The sequence below is a fragment of the Uloborus diversus genome, chromosome 9 (genome assembly GCF_026930045.1).
Source record: "Uloborus diversus isolate 005 chromosome 9, Udiv.v.3.1, whole genome shotgun sequence".
Lineage (NCBI taxonomy): Eukaryota > Metazoa > Arthropoda > Arachnida > Araneae > Uloboridae > Uloborus > Uloborus diversus.
In genome coordinates, this window is record NC_072739.1 from 155,073,965 (window position 1) to 155,096,353 (window position 22,389).

The following is a 22,389-nucleotide window of genomic DNA, read 5'->3' on the forward strand; positions in this document are numbered from 1 at the left end:
TTAGCTTACCTTTTCTTTTCCAAATCACTCTGATGGATTTTTTCAAATTTTTATGCTGGGCCGAAGTAGGTCGTAATTTTTCGGTTAAGAGATATGTTGTTATTGTGAAATTTTGAAACATAAACCTTAGCAGAAATTAAAAGTACAACTATACGACTACATAAAGTATAAAATTGTATTCATAAATAGGTATTTTGCAAACTCTCAGCTAATGTAGAACTGCTTCTATACGTAGAAGTCTGAGAGGTTACAAAGACATTACATCACACCCGAGGGTCCCCTGTTCCTATCACAGTAGTGACTTGCCCAGATTAGGGACCCTCGGGAGGTTGCAACCTTTTTTATTTAATTCCAAAGTGACAGAATAGAGAATTTAGAAAACAGTAACAAAATACGGAATAAAAATAACATAATACAGAATACAAATAAACAGAATACAGAATTTTGCACATTTTAAAATTTTAACTTAAAATATAAAATACAATAAATATAACATAATTAACAAGTTGTCAATACACTATGAAATGAATACCAGGAAAAAGGGCCTACGTGACACTTTGGAATAAAAATCCTTCTGAAGACAATAATTTGAAAATCTCATTCATTCTCCGGGTTACAAAGACAGAAGTTAGCACAAGGAACACAAAACTACTAGTGTTCCACCTTGTAGAGAGCTATCAAACTGCTTGGTATACAATATTGAGTGCTTGAGGTTTCCCTTTAACGGATAACGTCAAAATATGCTTAAAAATTGCTTCCCAAAGGTTTACAGAGAACGTTGTATCTTTTTCTCTGTTTGGGTCAAAGAAGGACCCTAGGACCAAAGTAGCCCGCGTTTACGGTACCTAATTGGAAAGGATATGGTAATTCCTTCCCATAGAAAGCGCAATTTTATGCAATTTTTTAGATTTGATTGGTTCGGAATTTTCTCTGGTAAGGAGAACTGAAGAGTTATCCCACCCTAGCAATTTAGCTACGGTACTCTACTGTTTGCTTACACAAAAACCATCCTGATTCCCTTAGAAGTGCAGATATTGCAGTATACCACTTGCCTACACATTTGAGCTGGAGCAAATTATGTAATTTCATTTTCTGCCTCTTGTCGGAGAAGACCAAATGTTTGATGTTACACATATTGATTCTTGAGGTTTTAAAATTCAAACAATGATCTTCTTTACGTAATTTACTGAATATACCATGCCTTGCCTTCAATCTTTGAGTTGAACCAAACCATTGCTTCGGTCACTCATCTGGTCTGTGCTAATTCTATTAGCTAGCAGTTTGTTTGGCACTCTTGGCTTCCTTAAGAGTTTTTCCATCTCCGGCTCAGTCACTTTCCTTTGCCATGCCGGGCTGATGAGTGCTAATAAGCACGAAACTGCAATCCTCGGCTGGAAATGACTGAACTGGCAGTGTATTTCAATAATCTTCCTTTAGTTTGCAGTGTTTTAATTTTTGCTTAAAAACATTTGTCATAAAGTATATATGTGCGCAATTAATTGCAGAGCAACTCACGAGGACTGGAGACCTGGATTGGCGCAGTTGCTACAACCCATTCCCTTTCCCGATAGGTAAGCAATTGAAAACATTGTTCCTTAATTTATAATAGCTTCTAGAAAATGAGGAAAGTACAATATTTTATTTCGTTTCTTCTTGCAATGCATGAAATGTTTTAAACTGAATGAATATTTAGAATTATGACGTAGGAGAATGTTCCAATGATATATCTTAGTTGCGAGTATTTAGGGATATATTCCGGTGTAGTGTTATTACAAATACGTTTGAATGACTTAATAAATGAGAACACTTTAAAAACGAACGTATAATACTTCTGTTTTAAACCTTCGATTTTTAAGTTTTTATTTAGCATGAACGCTGAAAATAATTACCATTTTTTAACTCGCTGTTTTGAAAAAAGTATGTAAGATTCCATTTTTTTTTTTTTCCTTTTCTATATTTTTTGTCTTCAAATCTTTCATATGATTTTAAATAACTTCTTATTTTCGCCTTAGTTAGAGTCAACATCATTTTAGAATTCTTGAGTGTTATTATTTGTGTTTGGGGGGGAAGGGGAAAATTATAATTTGAAAAATAAAATAACAAAAGAAAAAAGTCAAGAAACCTAGAAATATAGAGGTAGAAATGAAATTAAGAAAAGAAATTTTCAGAAATTACAGCTAGCTGAATACAGAAAAAAAACAATGATTTTTTTTTTTGTACTAGTCAGGGTTGTTTTTTGAGGGGAGGGGGGAGAAGAAGGGCAAATTAAGTGTTTCAAAATCTAGGATTTATTGCTTGATGAAAAATATTTCTTTCTCTGGTAACGACGCTAACGCATTTAAGACAGTTTCAAGTTTCATAGTTTTCGATTTAATTTGAGTGCAACTTTTACACACCAAGACAAAGTAATGTATTGAATCGCCAATTAGGTCACTTTATTTTTCTTTGACCAGACGTACGGAACGAAGTGAAATGAAAAATAGCTATCAAGATGGAAAATGCGCCAAATGTAGTATATATATAACGGAAAAGGAGTTCCCCAAAACTTTGTTTACTACTGTATTGATGTTAAGAAGACATTCAAATTTTATTCTATAATGTATTCAATTTAGACACCGAACATTTTCAAAACGCGATTTGATTCATAAAATATGCATCTCAAACAGTTAAGCGCAAATAGTGTGACCCTGTGTTTTCGTGTTGAAAAAGAGCATATAATGCTGCAATCATCCTTTCATTCCAAATGTATTCTTATTTTTCCCTCCAATTTCAACCAAATTCATTTTATGAGCTAAAGTTGAATAGCTTAGAGTATAATTTGGGTTTTCAATCAATTACGTGAAACTCTTCTCCCTATAATTTAAAACGCTTCGTTAAACCGTATCACATTATGCGTAATTGCATACATCATATATTGTCGATGATGTAAAACATTCTTCTTTTAAATCCATCGCTTTTGTTATCGAAAACATTATAAAAAGAAAAGAAATTAGATTATCCCTTCGCTCTCAATCTTCATCCATCACTGTCACTTGAAAGATCGATAAATCTGTGGAAACTGCGCACTGAAGTGAAACTTCGTGGAGGAGATCCAAAATGAAGGATGTTGGACCAGTCCAGGAAAGTTTCTCTTGAATGGCTATTTAAAATTTGAATCAATATGATGAGAGTTTTAGCGAAAAGAGAAATTCAGGGTTACAGAGTTTGACGTGAATTGACTGACTCCAACTTTGACTCCGGAAATTTTAGAACTTTCGACTCCGACTCCTTCACCCCAGAACCAGTCCAGCCCCTATTCTGACTCCGACTCCACAAGCAATGGCAGAGTTGCGGACTATGGGAGGGAATCACCGACTCCGACTCTTAGAACTTTAAATCTTCGATTCCCGACTCTGACTCCTTCACCCCAAAATCAGTACGACTCCGTTTAATCGTGGGGGTGGAGAGGGGGTTAGTCAACTCCCCCAGCATATGACGCCCCTAAAATGGTAGTCTGTATCTACCCCTGGTCTGGCCGCAATGAAATTGAATGATTCTATCTGAAAATATGGGGAGGAAAAACAAAAAAATGATACTCGAGTTTGGTTTATTTCAATGTAACTACTTTATTTAGCAGCTAACACACATCTGTAACAGCAAACTGGCATACCTTTAAAAGTAATACATACATTTGTTTCCGCTTGTAAACTGGAGGTTACCCTTTCGATCTCATCAGTAGGTCAAACAGTACTAAGTATAGTTCATGCTTAGTATCGTCTTCACTCAGTTTTATTTGTTTCTAGCTTCATCACCCGACTGTGCACGGTTTACCTCAAAAATTAAACTTGTTTCAAGTAACGTATGTTCAACAATCAGGCTTCAGGAAAGAAAAAAGCATAATGCAAAATTTCCCGTCAGAATAGTGACACCCATTAAAATTTCAACATTAGTTTCTAAGAATTCTCATTCAAATGAGAAAATTTTGCAAATAAAGTTAACACTCTGCTAAAAATCCCTATACCTAAATGAATAAAGAGGAATGTACCTAAAAGGGTCATCAGATGAAAGGCAAGGGTTCCAAAATAGCGTCAACAGACCCTATAAATCCTCATTAGAATAAGGATGACGGTCCCCCAAAATTCCCAGCACAATCTTGACATTTGTCCCCCTCCCCCCACAAAAAAAAACTTTAGTGAGAACAATAGGTCTTAAAAACCCTCATCAGAATAAGGACAACAAACAGCCTCTGAAAATTCCAAATTAGCACGAAGGCAGTAGACACAAAACTTTCCGTAATACAAATAAAAATATTTCATTAAATTTCCTATTAGAATAAGGGTATCCGTTTCTCAAAATCCCCGACAGAATAAAAGTTATAGTTTTGAAATAACCTGAACTAAAAACATATGTCTAAATTAGTGAAATAGTTCCAAACACCCCTTTCAAAATGAGAATTTTTTTTTTCCAAACAACATAAACCCCATTCAAATTAAAAGAGTAGCATTAAAAATAGCCCCTTTTGAATACTTATCTTGACATTATTATTAATGTGCTAATAAATTTTCTGGGAAACGAACTTCTCCCAAAACTTGAATAGATTCGTCCTTTTCTGCCACGTCCGGAAGTCTCATCTAAATGATCGGACTGTAAATTCTTTTAGTGAAAAGTTTAGTGGAAATCAAGTTCACATGTTAATGAAATAAAAAACTTTACAATTTTATTCATGTTAATCCCAGTTTACTCCCAGTTTACTCCTGTGCTTCAGAGACCAATCTCAATAAACTTGAAAGAGTACAGCTTAGCGCAGCTAGAATTATTGCCGGACTTAGACATAGTTGTCGAAATGATATAGTGCTCTTTGAGAGCAACTTGCCTGCCCTTGCAAAAAGAAGACAGTGTGGCCTTACAAGGTATTTTAGCAAATTATATAGTTATAGAGAACAACACCGGACTTCAGCCTACCTTCTTGCATGGAATGATAATACTCGTTTGAAGAAACATAGCCCCTTCTCCTATGCAAGGTCATTGAACTTACCTCCCTCCGATGTGGAAACACATTTCCTGGGTTACGCAGGAGCTGGATTGGAGCTTGAGGGAATTTATTTCCATGACGAGCTCCTGACTAGTGTGATCAAGAGTTCAGATCCACCGGACCTAGTTAAACAAATGGCCCTGGAAACTATTCATAATATACCACATTTCTCCTTGAAAATCTATACAGATGGAAGCAGGGGAGAAGATGGCGTTTCGGGCAGTGGAGTATTCATTCCTACTCCCTCTGGGGCCTTGGAATTTAAAATCAGAAACCCGAATTTCTGTTCAGTATTTAGATCAGAACTGATTGCTATCAGGAAGGGTCTGCAGTGTGCTGTTCAGCGGGAGGAGTGTTTCCAGGAAATCTGGATTTTGACTGACAGTCGTGCCTCAATACAGCACCTCGCTAATTGGAGTAATGTGGGCGACAAGACCAGCCTGGACATTCTGAGTCTACTACATACTCTTTCATCAGGACATACAATTCACTTTCAATGGATCCCTTCCCACGTTGGAGTTGAGGGTAATGAAAGGGCTGACTTTTTGGCTAGATCTGCTGCTGCGGAGGGTGTGAGCCCTTGTGGAGATCTTACTTTCAGTGAGATCTCCACAATTTCAAAAATGGAGCTCAATCGCCAATTTAAAACACCTCCCAGACACGCCTGGTATTTTGCAAAATGTCCTGGTGAGTCCTTTAGACTCAAGGGTAGACTCCTCCAGACAACATATTCGAGATTCCTGAGTGGCCACACAAAAGCTCTTAGATTCTCTGGGAATATCAAGACTTTTCCGGAGTGTCACTGGTGCTCTGCTGGAGAGGTTTCACCTGAGCACATTCTATCTTGTTTGGGTTTTACGAAGGACGAGGTCCTTAGTGACCCATTGCTGTTCTTGGATTTTTTGCAGATATTTGGATTCATGGGGGTTGTTTAGCATTGCTAAACATACCCGAGATAAGTCAAAAAAAAAAAAAAAAAAAAACAATTTTATTCATAGATAAAATTCAATACAATAGTTCAAAATAATTTTGTGTGTGTGTGTTCATTCATTAGTCGATCTAACCTATACCTTCTCAGAAGCGCAACTGAAGCAAATTCGTGTCATACATACTCAGACGATCGGCAAAAAATGCAAACTTCAAATTTTGTTCAGATATCGTCTGCTTTAAAAAGAAAAAAAAAATAAAGTAAAAAAGCTGATTAAAACGAGATTTACAAATACTACTTTTAGTCACTGAAGTTGATAGAATGATCAAAAAAATAATAATAAAAATAATAAGAAGAAAAATAATAATAATAATAATAAAATAATAATAATAATAATAAAATAATAATAATAATAATAATAATAAGATGGAACAAGGAAAACCTTTCTTTTTAAAACGTTAATTTTTTATTATTTTTTTTAATGTCCAATTTTTCAAACAAGACGTGGTCTTTATGACTTCACAAGTGATGCACCTTGGCGAGTAATCCACTGGCGAGGTGAATGCTTACGCGTGCTGTCTATCGCGTTCCCACGTTATGATAATTCAGAAGCGAATGAAATATTGCGCTCTACGCTTGCTATCAACCATATCGTTGCCGGTACATGTGAGTAAAGGTGCGAATTAAATATTGCGCTTGCGCTAATGGCATCAATGAAAGGAATTTTATCACTTGTGATGTCATGTGCAGAAGCGTAAAAAATTAAATTGAATCCGTGCAATGATTAAAATATTTTTTTTTAATATTGAACTTTGTCAAATTATTTAATAAAAAAATTTTGAAAAAAAAAAATAGAACCGACTTCAAAATTGCTCTAAAAAGTGAAAAATAATTTTATTCTTTAAACACCATCGATAATACTTTTAAACATAATTTTTGAAGTTGGCGCAAAAACGATCGATAAAATCATTCACAGCCATAACTCAACTACAAGTATAAATTTAACCAGGTCCAGTTTCTTCACTACCACATGCATTACGCATTGATGACAGCATATTTGAGTAACGATATAAATGTTTCGTTCCTAACTTTGGATGATTTTTTGATAAAAATATGAACGAAGCATGGTTACAATGGATTTTACTTTTTGTTTTTGCGCCAACTTCAAAAATTATGTTTAAAAGTATTATCGATGGTGTTTAAAGAATAAAATTATTTTTCACTTTTTAGAGCAATTTTGAAGTCGGTTCTATTTTTTTTTTTTCAAAATTTTTTTATTTCATTCTTTTTAGTGTAAATGCAGATATTTCAGTAAAAGTAAGAAGTTACCTAGTAAGAAGTTCGGCTCTATATCACTGTATTGCTTTAGAAAAGCCTTTATTCAAAATTATCACTACAATTACTATTAATGTTACTGTTATATGGCACCAAACTTTTATAACAATGAGTTTCATATTGTCACGCAGATGAAGATAGCGAAGACAATGTGAAAGCCAAATGAAGTGAATACTCGTTAGTCTCAACTCGAGATCTTTATTCAGAACAACGAATGAAAGTTACATTTCCTTATATACAACTTGAGAAAGTGCTGGAACTTCCCAGACTTGGAAAGATACAGAAATTAATAGAACATTCGAGAAAATACGGGAAACAGTAGAAACGAAATTTTAGTAAAAATCACTTTGTCCTAGTCGGGATTTGAACCCGGGTCGCTCGTGTGGGAGGCGAGAATTCTACCACTGAGCCACCGTTATCCGCGGATGAAAAGTGCGAACTTCGCTACAAAATCATTTAATAGGGAAATTGCATAAAAATTACTGTTTTTTGCCCATAACTTTTTTTCTAAAGAACAAATATGGTCAAACAAAGTAATGGGACCTAAGTTGAGCCATCCCCTATCCATTAAAAAAAGAATCATCAAAATCGGTTCACTAGGTGAGACGCTATGAGTGGACAAACAAAAAAAAAAAACATACATACGGTATGAACTGATAACCGCCTCCTTTTTGAAGTCGGTTAAAAAATAGTCAGGTCCTATATTTTTAAACATGCTCTTTCAGAAAAAATACTTTTAAAATTTCGGAAACGACCCCATTGTAAACACCATGAATTATCATAGTAATAAAACATGCATAATCATGTTTAAAGTAACATTAGCTTTTCCATCATTGCTTTTGTTTCTTATATGAATTCAGTTATTTCTGTGAGATCTAACGAAGCATATTACACGAGAAGTGCAGAAAGTCTGTACTCCGAATTTCATTTCCCGTGTTATTTCGCACTGAAATTCACTTCTTTAAAAGACTATTTAAGAACTTATTTAAGGCAGTAAGAAGCAAAGGGATACTAGTGGCCTTTTTCAAGTTTTGAGTAAAACACGTTTAAAGTTGTGGAACTAGGGACACTTGTATTAAAAAGTTTTTCCAAATCATGCTTTATAACAACACCTACCAGGGCTACAATAGTACAGTAGAACCTCTAAATAAGGGACTCTAAGGGTACTGGAAATTTTGTTCCTTAAATAGAGGTGTCCCTTTTTCGGAGGCATATGAATTGATACATGCAGTATATTTACTCAGTATAATTTCGTACTGAACATACACTATAAGCATTTAAGATAAAATGCTAAGAATGATTTATACTAATTGAAATTCAAAAGTAATTAAGCTTAAAATTTTATTATTTTACTAGTGGTACCCGCACGGCTTTGCCCGTAATAGAAAATTAAAAGGTCTTTTGCTTCGCCTGTATATTTACAAATAATGTAGGGTGAATTTTCTTGCCAATTGGCTCGTGCCCATGTTACGATTCCTCGTAATGATAATATCGTAATTCACTTGTCCATCTTATGAGAATTTTATTCTTAAAATTAGAATAGAAAAAGAACCACATAGAATTTTCAAAAAATCGCTTCGAGGTGTACACCCTCATGCTACAAACTAACTTTGCGCCAAATTTCATGAAAATCGGCCGAACGGTCTAGGCGCTATGCGCGTCACAGAGATCCTGACAGACAGGGACTTTCAGCTTTATTATTAGTAAAGAATAATTAAAATTAATAAAAATTGGCAACAGTATAGTTTTATAATATACATGGATTATTTTGAAGTAATTCCATTACTGAACATGACTGTATATTAACTTAATTGATTTCATGGAATTTAAAATTTAATATGATATAAATTTGAGTCAGTGCTCACATTTCAAGCTTTTTACACGAAGCTTTTCATGAGCCGTTGATTATCTTTCGGCTGTTAGCCTACTTGAAAAAAATACTAAGAGGATAAAACATGCATGCAAATTTTCGCAACAATTTCACAATACATCATATTTGTAAACGTCAGTGTCAAACTTTCATCAGTTGAATTTTAGATTCTTAAATTCTAGTCAATTCAATACTTTGTATGTTGCATTTATTCATTAATTGTTGTAAGTTTTCTCTGTAACTGTCCGTTAAATAGAGTATCCCTTATTCAGAGGCAAATACAAGGAGATCCCAATTAAAAGGGACTGGGACCAGAAAAAATGTCCCTTAAATAGAGGTGTCCCTTACAGGAGGTACTGTGCAGAGCCATGTCCAAGAGGAGGGTTTTAGGGGTTAAACCCCTCCCATTGAAAAAAGAAAAAGAACAATGAATCATTACACGATTTTCCAAAACGTATTTTAAGTTTTAATTGATTTTAGAGTTAAACTCTGATACCGTATTCACCCTCTTTAATATTTCCCCATCTTTAACAATTAACATTTTCCTCAATTGTAGGATTCCCAAGCACCTTCGCTTCTAAGTGCTTGAAAAAATTAACGATGGATGAATGGTTGAAGAGTCTGGCAATGCTGTAAGCATGCAGGGAAAAATTATCTAAAAGAATATTAAACAATGATGTAGTCCCCCCCCCCAAAAAAAAAAACTTGGGGGCGGGGAAAATGGTTACTTTGCTTACTATTAGGTTTTTTTATGGTACGCCTTTAGTGTTGGATGAATTAGCCGTTTCACACATTAAAAAAATGTTTCTATGCGAAACGGCATTTTTTTTTCATAAAATTTGTATTTTTATTAAATTTCTGTTCAATGTTATTTGCTGGAAATACAAAAAAAAAACTAGCATTAGGTGCCATAAAAGGAATATGTGCGCCTTTTTTTCCCCTTTTACAAAATGTTCAACTGTACAAATAAGATTTCATTTTAAAAAAACACACACACACACACAAAACGTATATATATATATAAAAAAAAACGTAGTTATCAAACTAAAATGAAATGAACTATTCAACACGACTAGTTAGTTTTCCTTTGACAACGTAAGTTACAAAGGGAAAAAGTTTCAACCCCTCCCTTTATGAAATCCTGGACACGAGCCTGGTACTGTGCTACATATCTCTTGCCCCAAGACAGAGGAGGGGTTCACCTACCATTTGTACTGGTTATCTCCAATTTTTTAATTTTGCCATTTACATCCCTTTGCTTCTCACTGCCTCATTCAAAGTTTTAAATAGCAACAGAAAAATGTTTGTCGAAAAGGGTACTTATATGAGCCATTATTCTTTACCCCCGGAAGCAAAAAGTTTTATTTGTTCGCTTCATACTTGCTATTCCATAATACCTTTGCATAAATAACGGAGAAATGTCGCATATGCCTACGCTCCCAAGCGAAATTAATAAATAAATCGCAGTGTCAACTTATCTCCACCCCATTAGGAACTTCTTTTTTCAATTTCTTTTCGAACGCCTCAAAAAGTATATCTGCTTTTATTGCTGTTCGGGAACCCGATGCTTTAACTACTGAGGAACGAAATGGCGCTTGGATTGCTTCTCGAATGCCGGATTCTTTTTCCTTGGGGGTATTCTATCCGTGTTCCATCTCGTAAAAAAAGGTGATTCTATGTGTGTTCTTTCCCTCCCAGTTTCCCGCCATCTTCATTTTAACTAAAAATCGATGAAGTCGTTTTATGTGTATCTTTGAAAACTTGCGATAGAAATCGATGCGAAAAGACTTGTCGATTTCCGTAGCTTAGATTGACGGTTGGTTTTTGATTTTAAAAAAAAATATTTAATGAAAATGGGAAAGGCACCTAATATTTATGATACCCATTGAGGTTATAAAAAACGAATTGCATCCTGAATTCAAGAAAAAGGAATAAAGAAATGCAATGTTTGTTGTCATGTATGTTTAGTACCTTCCTCCAATGAAACTTTTGTGTTTGATATAAAAGCGAAATGTTTACACAAACATAAACGTGCCTCAACTGTTTTTCCTTTAACATTGGGGCAAAACAATACGCTTCGAAGGAAAGGATAGACATAGTTAAAACTGCCTTGGAGGAACAGGGTAAAATATCTGTGCAATAATTTCAAGCCTTTCTTCATAATTTCAAGAAATGTAGAGGAATGTGGGGGCAAAATAAAATAGTTAAGGTAGCTAAATTTTTACAAAAGGAATAAATTTTTCCAAATGAACAAATTGGAAATTTGTTCTGAAAATTACAGTACATAAATAAAGAACAATATATTTTAAAATAAAACTTGCATTGCAACATTTTTTATTTTTGGCAGTAAATTTGTACCTTCAAAAAAAAGGGGGAAATTTTTCACTTCTTTTTTTCATGGGGCAAAGTCAAAAATGAAATTTTTTCTAATGAAATATTTTCTATTTGATTGTCAAAGATATTTTTGATCAAATAAATGAGTAAATAAAAGAATGAATGAATAAATGAAATGGAAATGAAACAATGGACGAATAAATAAATAAGTTAGTAAATGAAAAAAAGTAAATGAATGTAGAAAATAATGAATTAATTAGAAAATGAATGAATATATAAGGGATTTATCAAATGAAGGAAGGTATTTAAATAATTAATAAATGAATACGTAGGTAATTTGATAAGCGATTGAATAAGTAAATGAAATGCACTATTTCATTTTGCCCCATCCGCTTTGCCCCGCGTTCACTTGACTAACTGTACAAAGTATTTAAAATACAAATAAGCTTAATGTTAAACAAATAAATACGAAATCGAATATTAGTAGACCTAAATTAATATTAAAAATGTTAACAACAAGAACTTTATCCTTTAATAAAAACAAAAACAATTTTTGACTTACAACAAAATATACAATATGAGTAGCAATTCTTGAAAATTGCTTGTATTATCATATTTGTGGTTTTCAGAGGTAAGTTTTACATGGCTGGAAGAGATTATATGTATTATACTACATAGTTAAAGTATTACTAGGTAGGTGGCGTTAAAAGCAGAACAAATATTTCACCGTTTCACTTTGCCCCACATTCCCCTACTGGAAGGGATAAAAACAAAGACGAATAAAAACTACTTGAGTAAGACACCGCCCTATGGACTATGGCCCCGAGGACTGCAGTTTCGGCTGGAATTGACTGAGCTGGCGGTGTATTTCATGTATTTCTGCCTTAGGCCTGGCAATAGGGCGGTAACTTACTGAATGTACCTGCCTTGCCTTCAATATTCGAGTTGAACCGAACCATTGCTTCGGTCACTCGTCTGGTCAGTGCTAATTCTGAATTAGCTACCAGTTTGTTTGGCACACTTGGCTTTCTTAAGAAGTTTCCCACCTCCAGCTCAGTCACTCCTATGCCGGGCTGATGAGTGCTAATAAGCACGAAACTGCAGTCCTCGGCTGGAATTGACTGAGCTGGCGGTGTATTTCATGAAAAACTACTTTGTTTGGAAAAATTACGGAACTTTTCCCGTTCACAAAACGATGTACTTTTGCTGCCAAAATGAAAAATGGGCTGTTCCAAAATAAAAGAGCAGTCACTCAAAATGTGTTTAATTTTCCATGCTAAAAATGGCGTGTCAATCAAAGGTGTTTTAATCTTTATCTTTACTAATAATAAAGCTTAAAGTCTGGATGTTTGGACCTCTGTGACGTGCATAGCGCCTAGACCCTTCGGCCGATTTTCATGAAATTTGGCATAAAATTAGTTGGCAGCATGGGGGGGGATGCACCTCGAAGCTATTTTTCGAAAATTCGATTTTGTTGGGGGATTTGTCGGGGGAAATATAGTACATTCAATCATTATAAGGAAAAAAATCCCTGAATGTTGTAATTTTTACCTGCATTAGTTGCTGTAAGAAATACATAATAATTGCGTTTTTGCTTCGAAAAGTTGTAGCAAATGCACGTTATTTACTTCTGATTTCTAAAATTTATCTTTCATTTTAGTACTCAAAAAAAATTAATTTGAATTTTGACATCTTGAATTCAAATTATGTTTTTCGCAATCATGAGTGTGTGTATGTAGGCGTGAGTATTTGTGTGTGGGGGTATGTGTTTGTGTGTACGGGTTATGTGTATGTGTGTGTATGAATGTGTGTGTGGGGGGTATGTGTATGTTTGTGTAGGCATATGTGTTTGTGTCTGTGTGAATGCATGAATGTGTGGGTAGTTGTGTATGTGTGTGTATGTTTTTGTGTGTGTATGTGTGGGTGTCTGTATGTATGCGTGTGTGTAAATGTTTGTATGTGTGTTTGTGTGTGTAGGTGTATGTGGTGGTGTGTTTGTGTGTGTAGTTGTGTATGTATGCGCGTGTGTGTAGGACATGGATGCAACCTGGAGACGGCTTTCGCTAGAGGTGCAGCATCGTGAGGAGCCCGTCGACGGTGATGGTGCGGAGGGTGGCGGTGGGAAAATAAAATTAAAGGACATTAAAACAGTCAAGTGAGAACAATAAGCAATCGTGATTTCTCAAAAAAAATCCATTGTTTCTTTACCTATCCTCCACGAAAATATTTTTAATAGTTTCTCAAAACTATTTTTAGCCCTTTCACACCAAAAAGAAAAAAAACTATTCTATTTAAACATTCTCTGAACATAACTTAGGCCCTTAAATGATATTTTCGCTTCGTTGACACTTTACTGCTGTTTTTGTTCAAATGAGTTTTAATTTGCACCACCCACTCTCTTATTTCTTTGCTGACGAATTTCTCATAGGTTATATTTAACTTTATTCCAATTAACGTCTCTTATTTGCTTGTAAAAATATTTTCTAACTACTACATTTGTAAAAGCATCGATCTAAAAATAGTTTTATTATCCTTGTTTGCATCTCTCTCCCTATTTCTTTGAAAATTATTGCTTCTGTTTCGCAATTTCTGTCATTATGTTTGAAAAAGGTTCTTATTTTTTCGCAAATTGGTGATCAAACTGCTTTTGGTTCAATCAGTTATCAGTAGTGCCCAACCTTTTTTTTCGCGAGGGTCGCACCTTAGATTAAAGAGATTTTCGCGGGTCAGAACACATACACTGTAAAAACGATTAAGAAACGTTCCTGGAAAATAATAGGCAGCTGATATGTCCAATTTCCATCAGTAACATATCTTACAAAAACCAGGAACGTTTTGTGATAAAAGTCAGTAACCTTTCAGAAATATTAGGAAATCTCCCCTATTACAGCCAGTCGTGAACCTTCTAGGATAATTAAATCAGTTTAATGTATTTGATTAGGAACTTCCTGATTTACTAAGAAAGCTCATGATGCGTTAGCGCAGCCATGGCTAAGCAAAAATTGCAAGCAAGAACCAAGATATTCCCCTTGCTTGCTGTGGGAAAAAAGTGCAATTCTATGTCGATCCGGTGGTTCAGTGATAAGTTCAAATTATCACGACTCGAAGTGAACTTAACATGTTTATTGAAGACTATGTACATATTTACATATTGGTGATTAAACCAAATCATTTATTCTAAACAGCGAATTACTCCCTTCCACGGAGCTTGCGCTTCGTGTTTCGAATTCTATCCATCTCTTCCACTGTCAGAGTTGCCACTAAATTTTTCCATAATCAACTTACTTAATTCAATAAGTGCTTGCAGCGCCCTCTATTGGAATAATAGGCGGGAAGGAGCATAGAGCTTAGGTTTCTCTACACACTCCCCACCTAAATTCCTCGAGTTTACATTTTCTTTGTAATCAAAATATATTGAAATATAACAATAACAATTTTACACAACAAAAAATGAATATAGCAATATAAAAGAAATATTTAGAGAAACAAATAATATCATATTCAAATTATTATGCTTTTCAATAAGTAATGAATATCAAAATGAAACATAATTAGACAAATTCAAAAATCAAAATAACGAAATTAAAGTTCTAAACTATCAAATTGTTTGACTAATATATAGAAAAGAAATAAAATGAAAGTTCCAAAAGTTTTTTTTTTTTTTCACTGTCCATTGATCATTTCCAAAGGATACACTAGTTGTATCGGCCTCCTGTATTGTCCGTCCTTTGTCTTAACTGTGCAGGCACGAACAAGTCCATCACGTCCTTTAAAGAGTTCTGTAATTATACCTAAAGGCCACAAGAACTTATTTTTGTTACTTCCTTCGAGAAGTACCACGTCCCCTATCTTGAGAGATTTTCCTTCTTTACTGCAATCCAAGCGATGTCCAGTTCGTAAATCTAGAAGATATTGGGTCTTCCATTTCAGCCAAATGTTCTTTAACAGTTTTGTCTGATACTCCTTTCTTCTTCTCAATTGGTCAGGAGAAGTTTTGGCGATAAGATCAGAGAAGTGAACTGGATAGCTGTGGTCATTCTTTGCATAATTTAAAAAAATGTAAGGAAGTTAATGCTTCAGGTTCATCTAACTCGTTGTAGGTGTAAGATAGTGGACGCGAGTTCAAAACTGTTTCCACTTCTGTTAGAAGCGTTGTCATTTCCTCGAACGTCAGAAGGGCTTTTCCTATCACTTTTCGCAAACATTCCTTAACCGATCTAACAAGGCGTTCATAGAATCCTCCCCACCATGCGGCTCTTTCGATGATGTATTTCCATTGTGTTCTTTCTTTAGCTATGAAAATTTTAAATGTATCATCTTCCAATATTTTAGAAAACTTTCTCATTTCTTCTTCAGCTTTCTTAAACGTTTTAGCGTTATCGGAATAAATGATTTTGCAATTACCTCTTCTAGTTAAGAATCTTCTAAATGCAAGTAAAAAGGCTTGTGTAGACATGTTTGATACAAGTTCAAGATGTACTGCACGAGTTACCGCGCAGGTGAACAAAACAATATACGACTTTTGCATATCTTTGTAGTTCTTTACATATACAGGTCCCGCAAAATCAATTCCGCAAATGGAAAATGGGGGTGACTCTTGGATTCTATATTTCGGTAAGGGCGCTGTCATTTGATCTGCTGGTTTGGCCAAATACTTCTGGCAAATCAAGCATTTTTTGATGATCTTTTTAATTAGCTGGCGCCCCTTCGGGATCCAAAAGCGAGATCTAATTTTGGCTAGAGTAGCAGATGTGCCTCCGTGCATGATTTTTTCATGCTCTTTAAGTACTATCAGTCTTGTTAGCGGGGAGTTTGTAGGCAAGATGACTGGATGTTTATTATCCAAAGAAAACTCTGAGAACTCCAATCTTCCTCCTAATCTCATGATTTGCTTTTCACCGATGTAGGGGGCGAAATTGTACAACGGGGAATTCTTTTCAACCGAATTACCCTCATTTAAAGATTTAAATTCTTCTCGAAAGTGTCTCTTTTGTTCACATCGTATCAATAAATTTTCTGCTTCTTGTAGCTCTTCTGTAATTAGAGCTCCTTGTATGTTACTAGATTTTCTCAATTTCGCGATAAAGCGTTTTGTCCATGCTGTAACCCTCAACAACTTTTCTAAGTCACTATATTTGGATAAATCAACTGGGTCTTCTCTATTTTCGACTATACATTCAAGTTCATGTGTCTCCAGGAATTTTTTTCTGTATTCTAGCTGAGATTCTTCTACTATTTTCTCATGGGTCAATTTTGGCCAATGGTCAGGCGAAAGTCTCAACCAAGGTGGACCTTGTGTCCAAAGGGGTTCATTAATCAACTTTGAGATCTTTGCTCCTCGGCTGACCAAGTCCGCTGGATTATCACAACTTCTGCAATGTCCCCAATTATTTGGTGACGTCAACTTCTGAATATCCTGAACACGATTCTTAACAAAGGGTTTAAATGCATCGGGCTGTTTCTTGATCCAAAAATACGTTATGCTTGAATCGGTCCAAAAATAACAAGGAATATTTAAATTCAAAATTCCAACTATATTATTTCCCAATTTGGCAGATAGTAATGTCCCCATTAGTTCTAATTTGGGTAAGGTGAGTATTTTCAATGGCGCTACCCTATTTTTGGAAGCAATGAACGTCGTTCGAATTTCTTTATCATTCGTCTTGAAACGTAAGTACGCAACTGTACCATATGCTACAGTGCTAGCGTCTGAGAAGCAATGTAGTTCGAGATTTCTAATGTCTGAGCACAAACTTTCAAAAAAATAATGTCGAGGGATTTTGAATTCACTTATTTGATGCAACTCTTGGCACCATTTTCTCCATAGGGAGATCAAATCTTCAGGAAGTGGCTCGTCCCAATCTATATGTGATGCCCAAATCTTCTGAATTAAGAGTTTGATTCTTACAGTGAAGGGTCCCAAAATTCCTATTGGGTCAAAAATTCGTCCTAACACTTGTAGAATAAACCTTTTTGTCTCAATTGGTTTCGATAAAAATGACAATAGGCTTCGAATATCAAAATACAGTAAATCAATCGAATTATCCCACGCCATGCCCAGAACCTTTAAGGCGGTGTTTTCAACATCAGAAATTTGAAAATTTGCATTTGAAATTATGCCTTCTTTTTCCCAAAGTTCATGTAATTCTCTCGAATTAGTATGCCATTTGTGCAGTTGCATGCTCGCTTCCTTGAATATCTGGATTGTCTCCAAAGAAGTAGTCAAGGCTTCCCTGACTGTGTCTCGACTTAGAGTTACATCATCTACATAAACATTATTTTCTAAAATACTAACTGTTTCAGGGTACAGTTGTTTATACTTTTCAAAGTGATGTTTGAGAGTTGCTGATAGTAAAAATGGTGAACTATTCAGTCCGAAAAGAATTGTTGAAAAACGATAAACAAGAGGCGGGATATTGTCATTGGTGGGGGAGTCAGTGAAGAAAAATCTGGTTACGTCTCGATCTTCTTTATCTAAGAGAATCTGTAAGAACGCTTGCTTTATATCTGCAGTAAATGCTACTGGATAATATCTAAATTTTAACAGAATTTCGAATATCTCCGGATACAAATTTGGGCCAACGTGGAGACAGTCATTTAAAGATGCGGAGTTTGAGTCATGTGATGACGCATCAAAAACAATTCGCAATTTGCTTGTGGTCTATCTTCACGTATTACTTCCCTATGAGGCAAATAAAACACGATATTTTCTCTATCCGTTTCGTCTGTGATGGGCTCAATTATATTCTGTTTCAAGTAATCTTGTATTATGTTTTGGTATTCAGAAAATAGTTGCGGATTTTTTTTTTTGAATCGATTTCTAAGTCGGTTGAACCTTTGTTCCGCGATTTCTCTATTGTCATCCAATCTTGATGTGTCACTTTTCCATGGTAATTTAACTTTTTACCGACAATCTTCGTATACTACATCAGATTCGAACTGTTTGAGGATTTCATTTTCGGTTGAATTATAATTTTGATTTTCGCATATGAGTCCGGAATTTTCCAAATCCCAAAATTTTTCTATTTGTTTCGAGATTAAATCTTCCTCTACTATCACATTAAATGATAAAGTAAAGTTATCTTCTCCTTCTCGTCCTTGTAGGCTCCAGCCAAAAATAGTTTCTACAGCGACAAGATTTTTGTTCAAACGTTTAATGTGACCCGTTACTATATTGTAGTAATAATCTGCTCCGATCAAAATGCCAACAGGTTGTTGACTGTCAAGACAATCCGCTAATATCAAATTTCGTAGCAGTTTATTTTGTCTAATTTCTTTTGATTTTGGTGGAGGAATGTCCGAACCTGATATGTGATCGGTTACCAATAATTCAACTTCTATTCTAGAATTAGGGGAACTTCTATGTTCAAGTACTAATCTAATGACGTCGTAAGTCTTTTGAATTGGCGCAGTAATTCCAAAAGTGTAAACCGATAATTTTTCTTTTCTAATTACTTCAAGATCTAATTTATTAGCTAATTCTTGTGTAATGAAAGACTTCATGCTTCCATTGTCCAAAAGAAGACGCGGATAGCTTATGCCTTGTTTTGTTTTGATTTTTACCGAGCAAGTTTGCAAAAGCATCGAATTGGATTTAGAATGTGATACGGCAGAAATGATTTCCTTATTTTTTTCAAATTGATTATCATTATTTCTCGAAAGTGAACTTGCTTCTTTTTTGTCGGTGTCATTATATTTTAACTTTGAATTGGATTTATAACAAATCACCTCGGAATGAGCTCCTTTGCAAATTTTGCAACGCTTAGTTGCCTTAAAGTGGCAAGCAGATATTCTGTGATTTTTTCTAAGGCATAAATAACACCTGCCATCCCCCCGCAATACATTCCTTTTTTCATCCACGTTGAGATTTACGCATTTTTCCGACTCGTGATCTTCTGAGCAAAATAGACACTTGTCAAGATTTATTGACGTTTTAGCAATTAGTTCATGTGTTGAAGGACATCTGTTTTCTGTAATGTGCTGTGATCTGGAAGGGATCTTTCTGAACTGCTTATTATTCAAAGTACTTGTTTTAATCTGTTCACTGCTATTCGAAGGCGGAAGTTTTATACTAGCGATTTTTTCCCGAGATTCTATCTCCGAACGGAGAAAGTTTAGAAATGCATTCAAATCTATATTGGCTGAAGTCTCTCTATTGCGGTGAAATTCTAGAGCGATATCAGCAGGAATCACTTTCATCAAAACAGGAATTAACATATTCGCGTAACTCTCGGGTTGGACATTGAGTGAAAAATGGCTTCTTATTTGTACGTTAATTTTATCATACAATTTTCTTAATTTCGTAACTTCATTTGAGCTTTGTACCGGGGTCAAACTCAAGAGATTGGAAATGTGCGTGTTAATTATCAAGTCATTTTGACCAAATCTATTTTTGAGAATGTCTATCGCAGAATCATAGTTTGTTTCCGAAATCGAAAAACCTTCTATAGCACTAGCAGCATTTCCGCTCAAATAACTTTTCAAATAGTTGAATTTTTCGACTTTTGAAAGTGTTGTGTTCTTGTGAATAGTTACTTCGAAAGAATTCCAAAAATTTATCAATCACCGTAATCACCGTCGAATTTTTGGATGGAAGTTTTTGGTAACCGTACGTTACTTTGTGTTTGGTTTCGAATTTCATCGATAAGAGAGGAATTATTTGATACGTTATTAATGGACGTTTTATTTTCATTTCGCTGCTCTAATTTCTTAAAATAACGATTTATCCGACATTTCGTCAAAGTTATTTTATCTTTATAATTCATGGAAGTTTCTATATCAGAATCTAGTTTCTTCTCGTCTTCTATCAAAATTTGTATTTTTTCATCTAAGTTATCAAGTTCTATCTCCTTGCTATTTAACAGTTCTAAACAATTTTCTAGTTCTTCATTTTGCTCTTCTTCTATGTATTTATCAACATTTTTTACGATTACCGTAGTAGAAGAGCGAAGAACAGTTCTTTTTTGTATAAATGATTTTGGTTCTATTTTCAATGTTTTTCAACAATGTAAATGATTCAAAAGTTCCTACCTTTTGCAGTCTTCGCATAAAAATGCTATCCAAATGAGATTCACTTACTAAAAGTTCACTAGTTCATCTTTCCGATGCCGATGCACCATGTGGGGAAAAAGTGCAATTCTATGTCGATCCGGTGGTTCAGTGATAAGTTCAAATTATCACGACTCGAAGTGAACTTAACATGTTTATTGAAGACTATGTACATATTTACATATTGGTGATTAAACCAAATCATTTATTCTAAACAGCGAATTACTCCCTTCCACGGAGCTTGCGCTTCGTGTTTCGAATTCTATCCATCTCTTCCACAGTCAGAGTTGCCACTAAATTTTTCCATAATCAACTTACTTAATTCAATAAGCGCTTGCAGCGCCCTCTATTGGAATAATAGGCGGGAAGGAGCATAGAGCTTAGGTTTCTCTACACTTGCAATTCCTGCAGCTATCCAATGACTTTTTTTCTCTCATTGGGAGCTTAGCCAATCCGAACAGACCTTAATCAAATTAAAACCGATACACTTTATAAACACGCTCAGCCAATCTTTAAACTGGTAGCAAAAAATATTTATCACATCAGTGCAAAGTCTGCAATCATGCATCTTTTAGCTATTCAGGAAACCCTTTTGCGAAGATACTTGATTTTGCGGGTAAATAGGTGAAAACCTCTTAAATCCCGAAACTTTCAATGGAAATAATCAGTAACGTTTCGGAATTTGTTTACAGTGTATGAAATTTTAAAATATTTGAAAACTTTCTAAATAACATTTGAAAATACGAAAAAATGAAAGAAAATGAAGATCCAATATTGAAGTTATAAATTACTTGATGCTTATTTTTATCCCTCGACACACAAAGGAAGTTTGTGTGTCGATAGTTAACTCCTTCAGTCGGAATTATGAAATATTGGACCAAAAATGTTGATATTTGGTACACAGTGTACTATGGTAAAGGGTATCTTATAGACAAAATTTTTAGTTTATAGGAGAAAAAATAAAAGAGTTATGGTACGTCCAATATTCTGGACTTATATTTTTGAAATCAATACTTCATATACAAAAACGATAAAATACCGAACAAACTTCGTTATAAAATGTTCTACAAACAATTATAAAACATAATATAAGCGTTTGAAACGATTAACTAAAGATTATATATTTTAAAAAAAAATCAGGAAAAAAAATCTCGCTTTTCAGATGAAAATCCATGGTTGGAAAAATGAGCCACTCTCAATCCTTATATGTCAGTGTTGTCAATCCCAAAACGAAAAATTATTTCACAGATTATAATAAGTAGAATGTAAAGAGTCAACTACAAAAAAAATCAATTAATTAAATCAATTATTAAATGATTAGCAGCTGTTTAAAGTGTATGTCCGGTATACCGGACACCAGGTCTGAAGGGGTTAAAAGGATAAGTTTGACGTGTCTGTGTATGTCTGTGGAACTCTAGCGCCTATTAGACGGATCAACTGATTTCGGTAAAAAAAAAAAACTTTGTTCGAAAGGAGAGTTGATCGAGAGTGTTCTTAGCTAACTTTCTTTTTTTTTTTTTTTTTCGCTGACATTAACGAAGATATGAATGAAGTTTTTAAACAGTGAAAACATGTTTAAAAACTTTAAAATTTTAGTACCAAAGTAAAGAGTAATTTTTTCTGCGTCTGATAGAATGAGATTAGAACTTCCATGTTATATAAAATTCGAATTATAGCATTTTTAAAGCAGATTTTAAATATGGTTAAGCCTTTATTCGCGCGATTGGTAACCGAATTCATTGTTGGTCGACAAGGAAAGATAATGCAATGATTTAAAATGTTTATCTGTTGCCAGTTTATATTTGTCAACAAATAAAATTCTTGTGATTTATTCTTAATAGTATAAGGCTTTCAAAAGGATTT

At 34.5% G+C, this 22,389-nt stretch overlaps 1 protein-coding gene across 1 annotated transcript in view; it reads left to right on the forward strand.

Moving 5' to 3' along the window:
* Nucleotides 1-22,389, forward strand: part of LOC129230570 (C-Maf-inducing protein-like) — a 305,729-nt gene that overhangs the window by 249,695 nt on the left and 33,645 nt on the right. Inside the window, exon 11 of the mRNA XM_054864975.1 lies at nucleotides 1,506-1,571. Within this exon, the coding sequence (XP_054720950.1) occupies nucleotides 1,506-1,571 (66 nt within the window). The remainder of the gene's footprint in view (nucleotides 1-1,505; nucleotides 1,572-22,389) is intronic.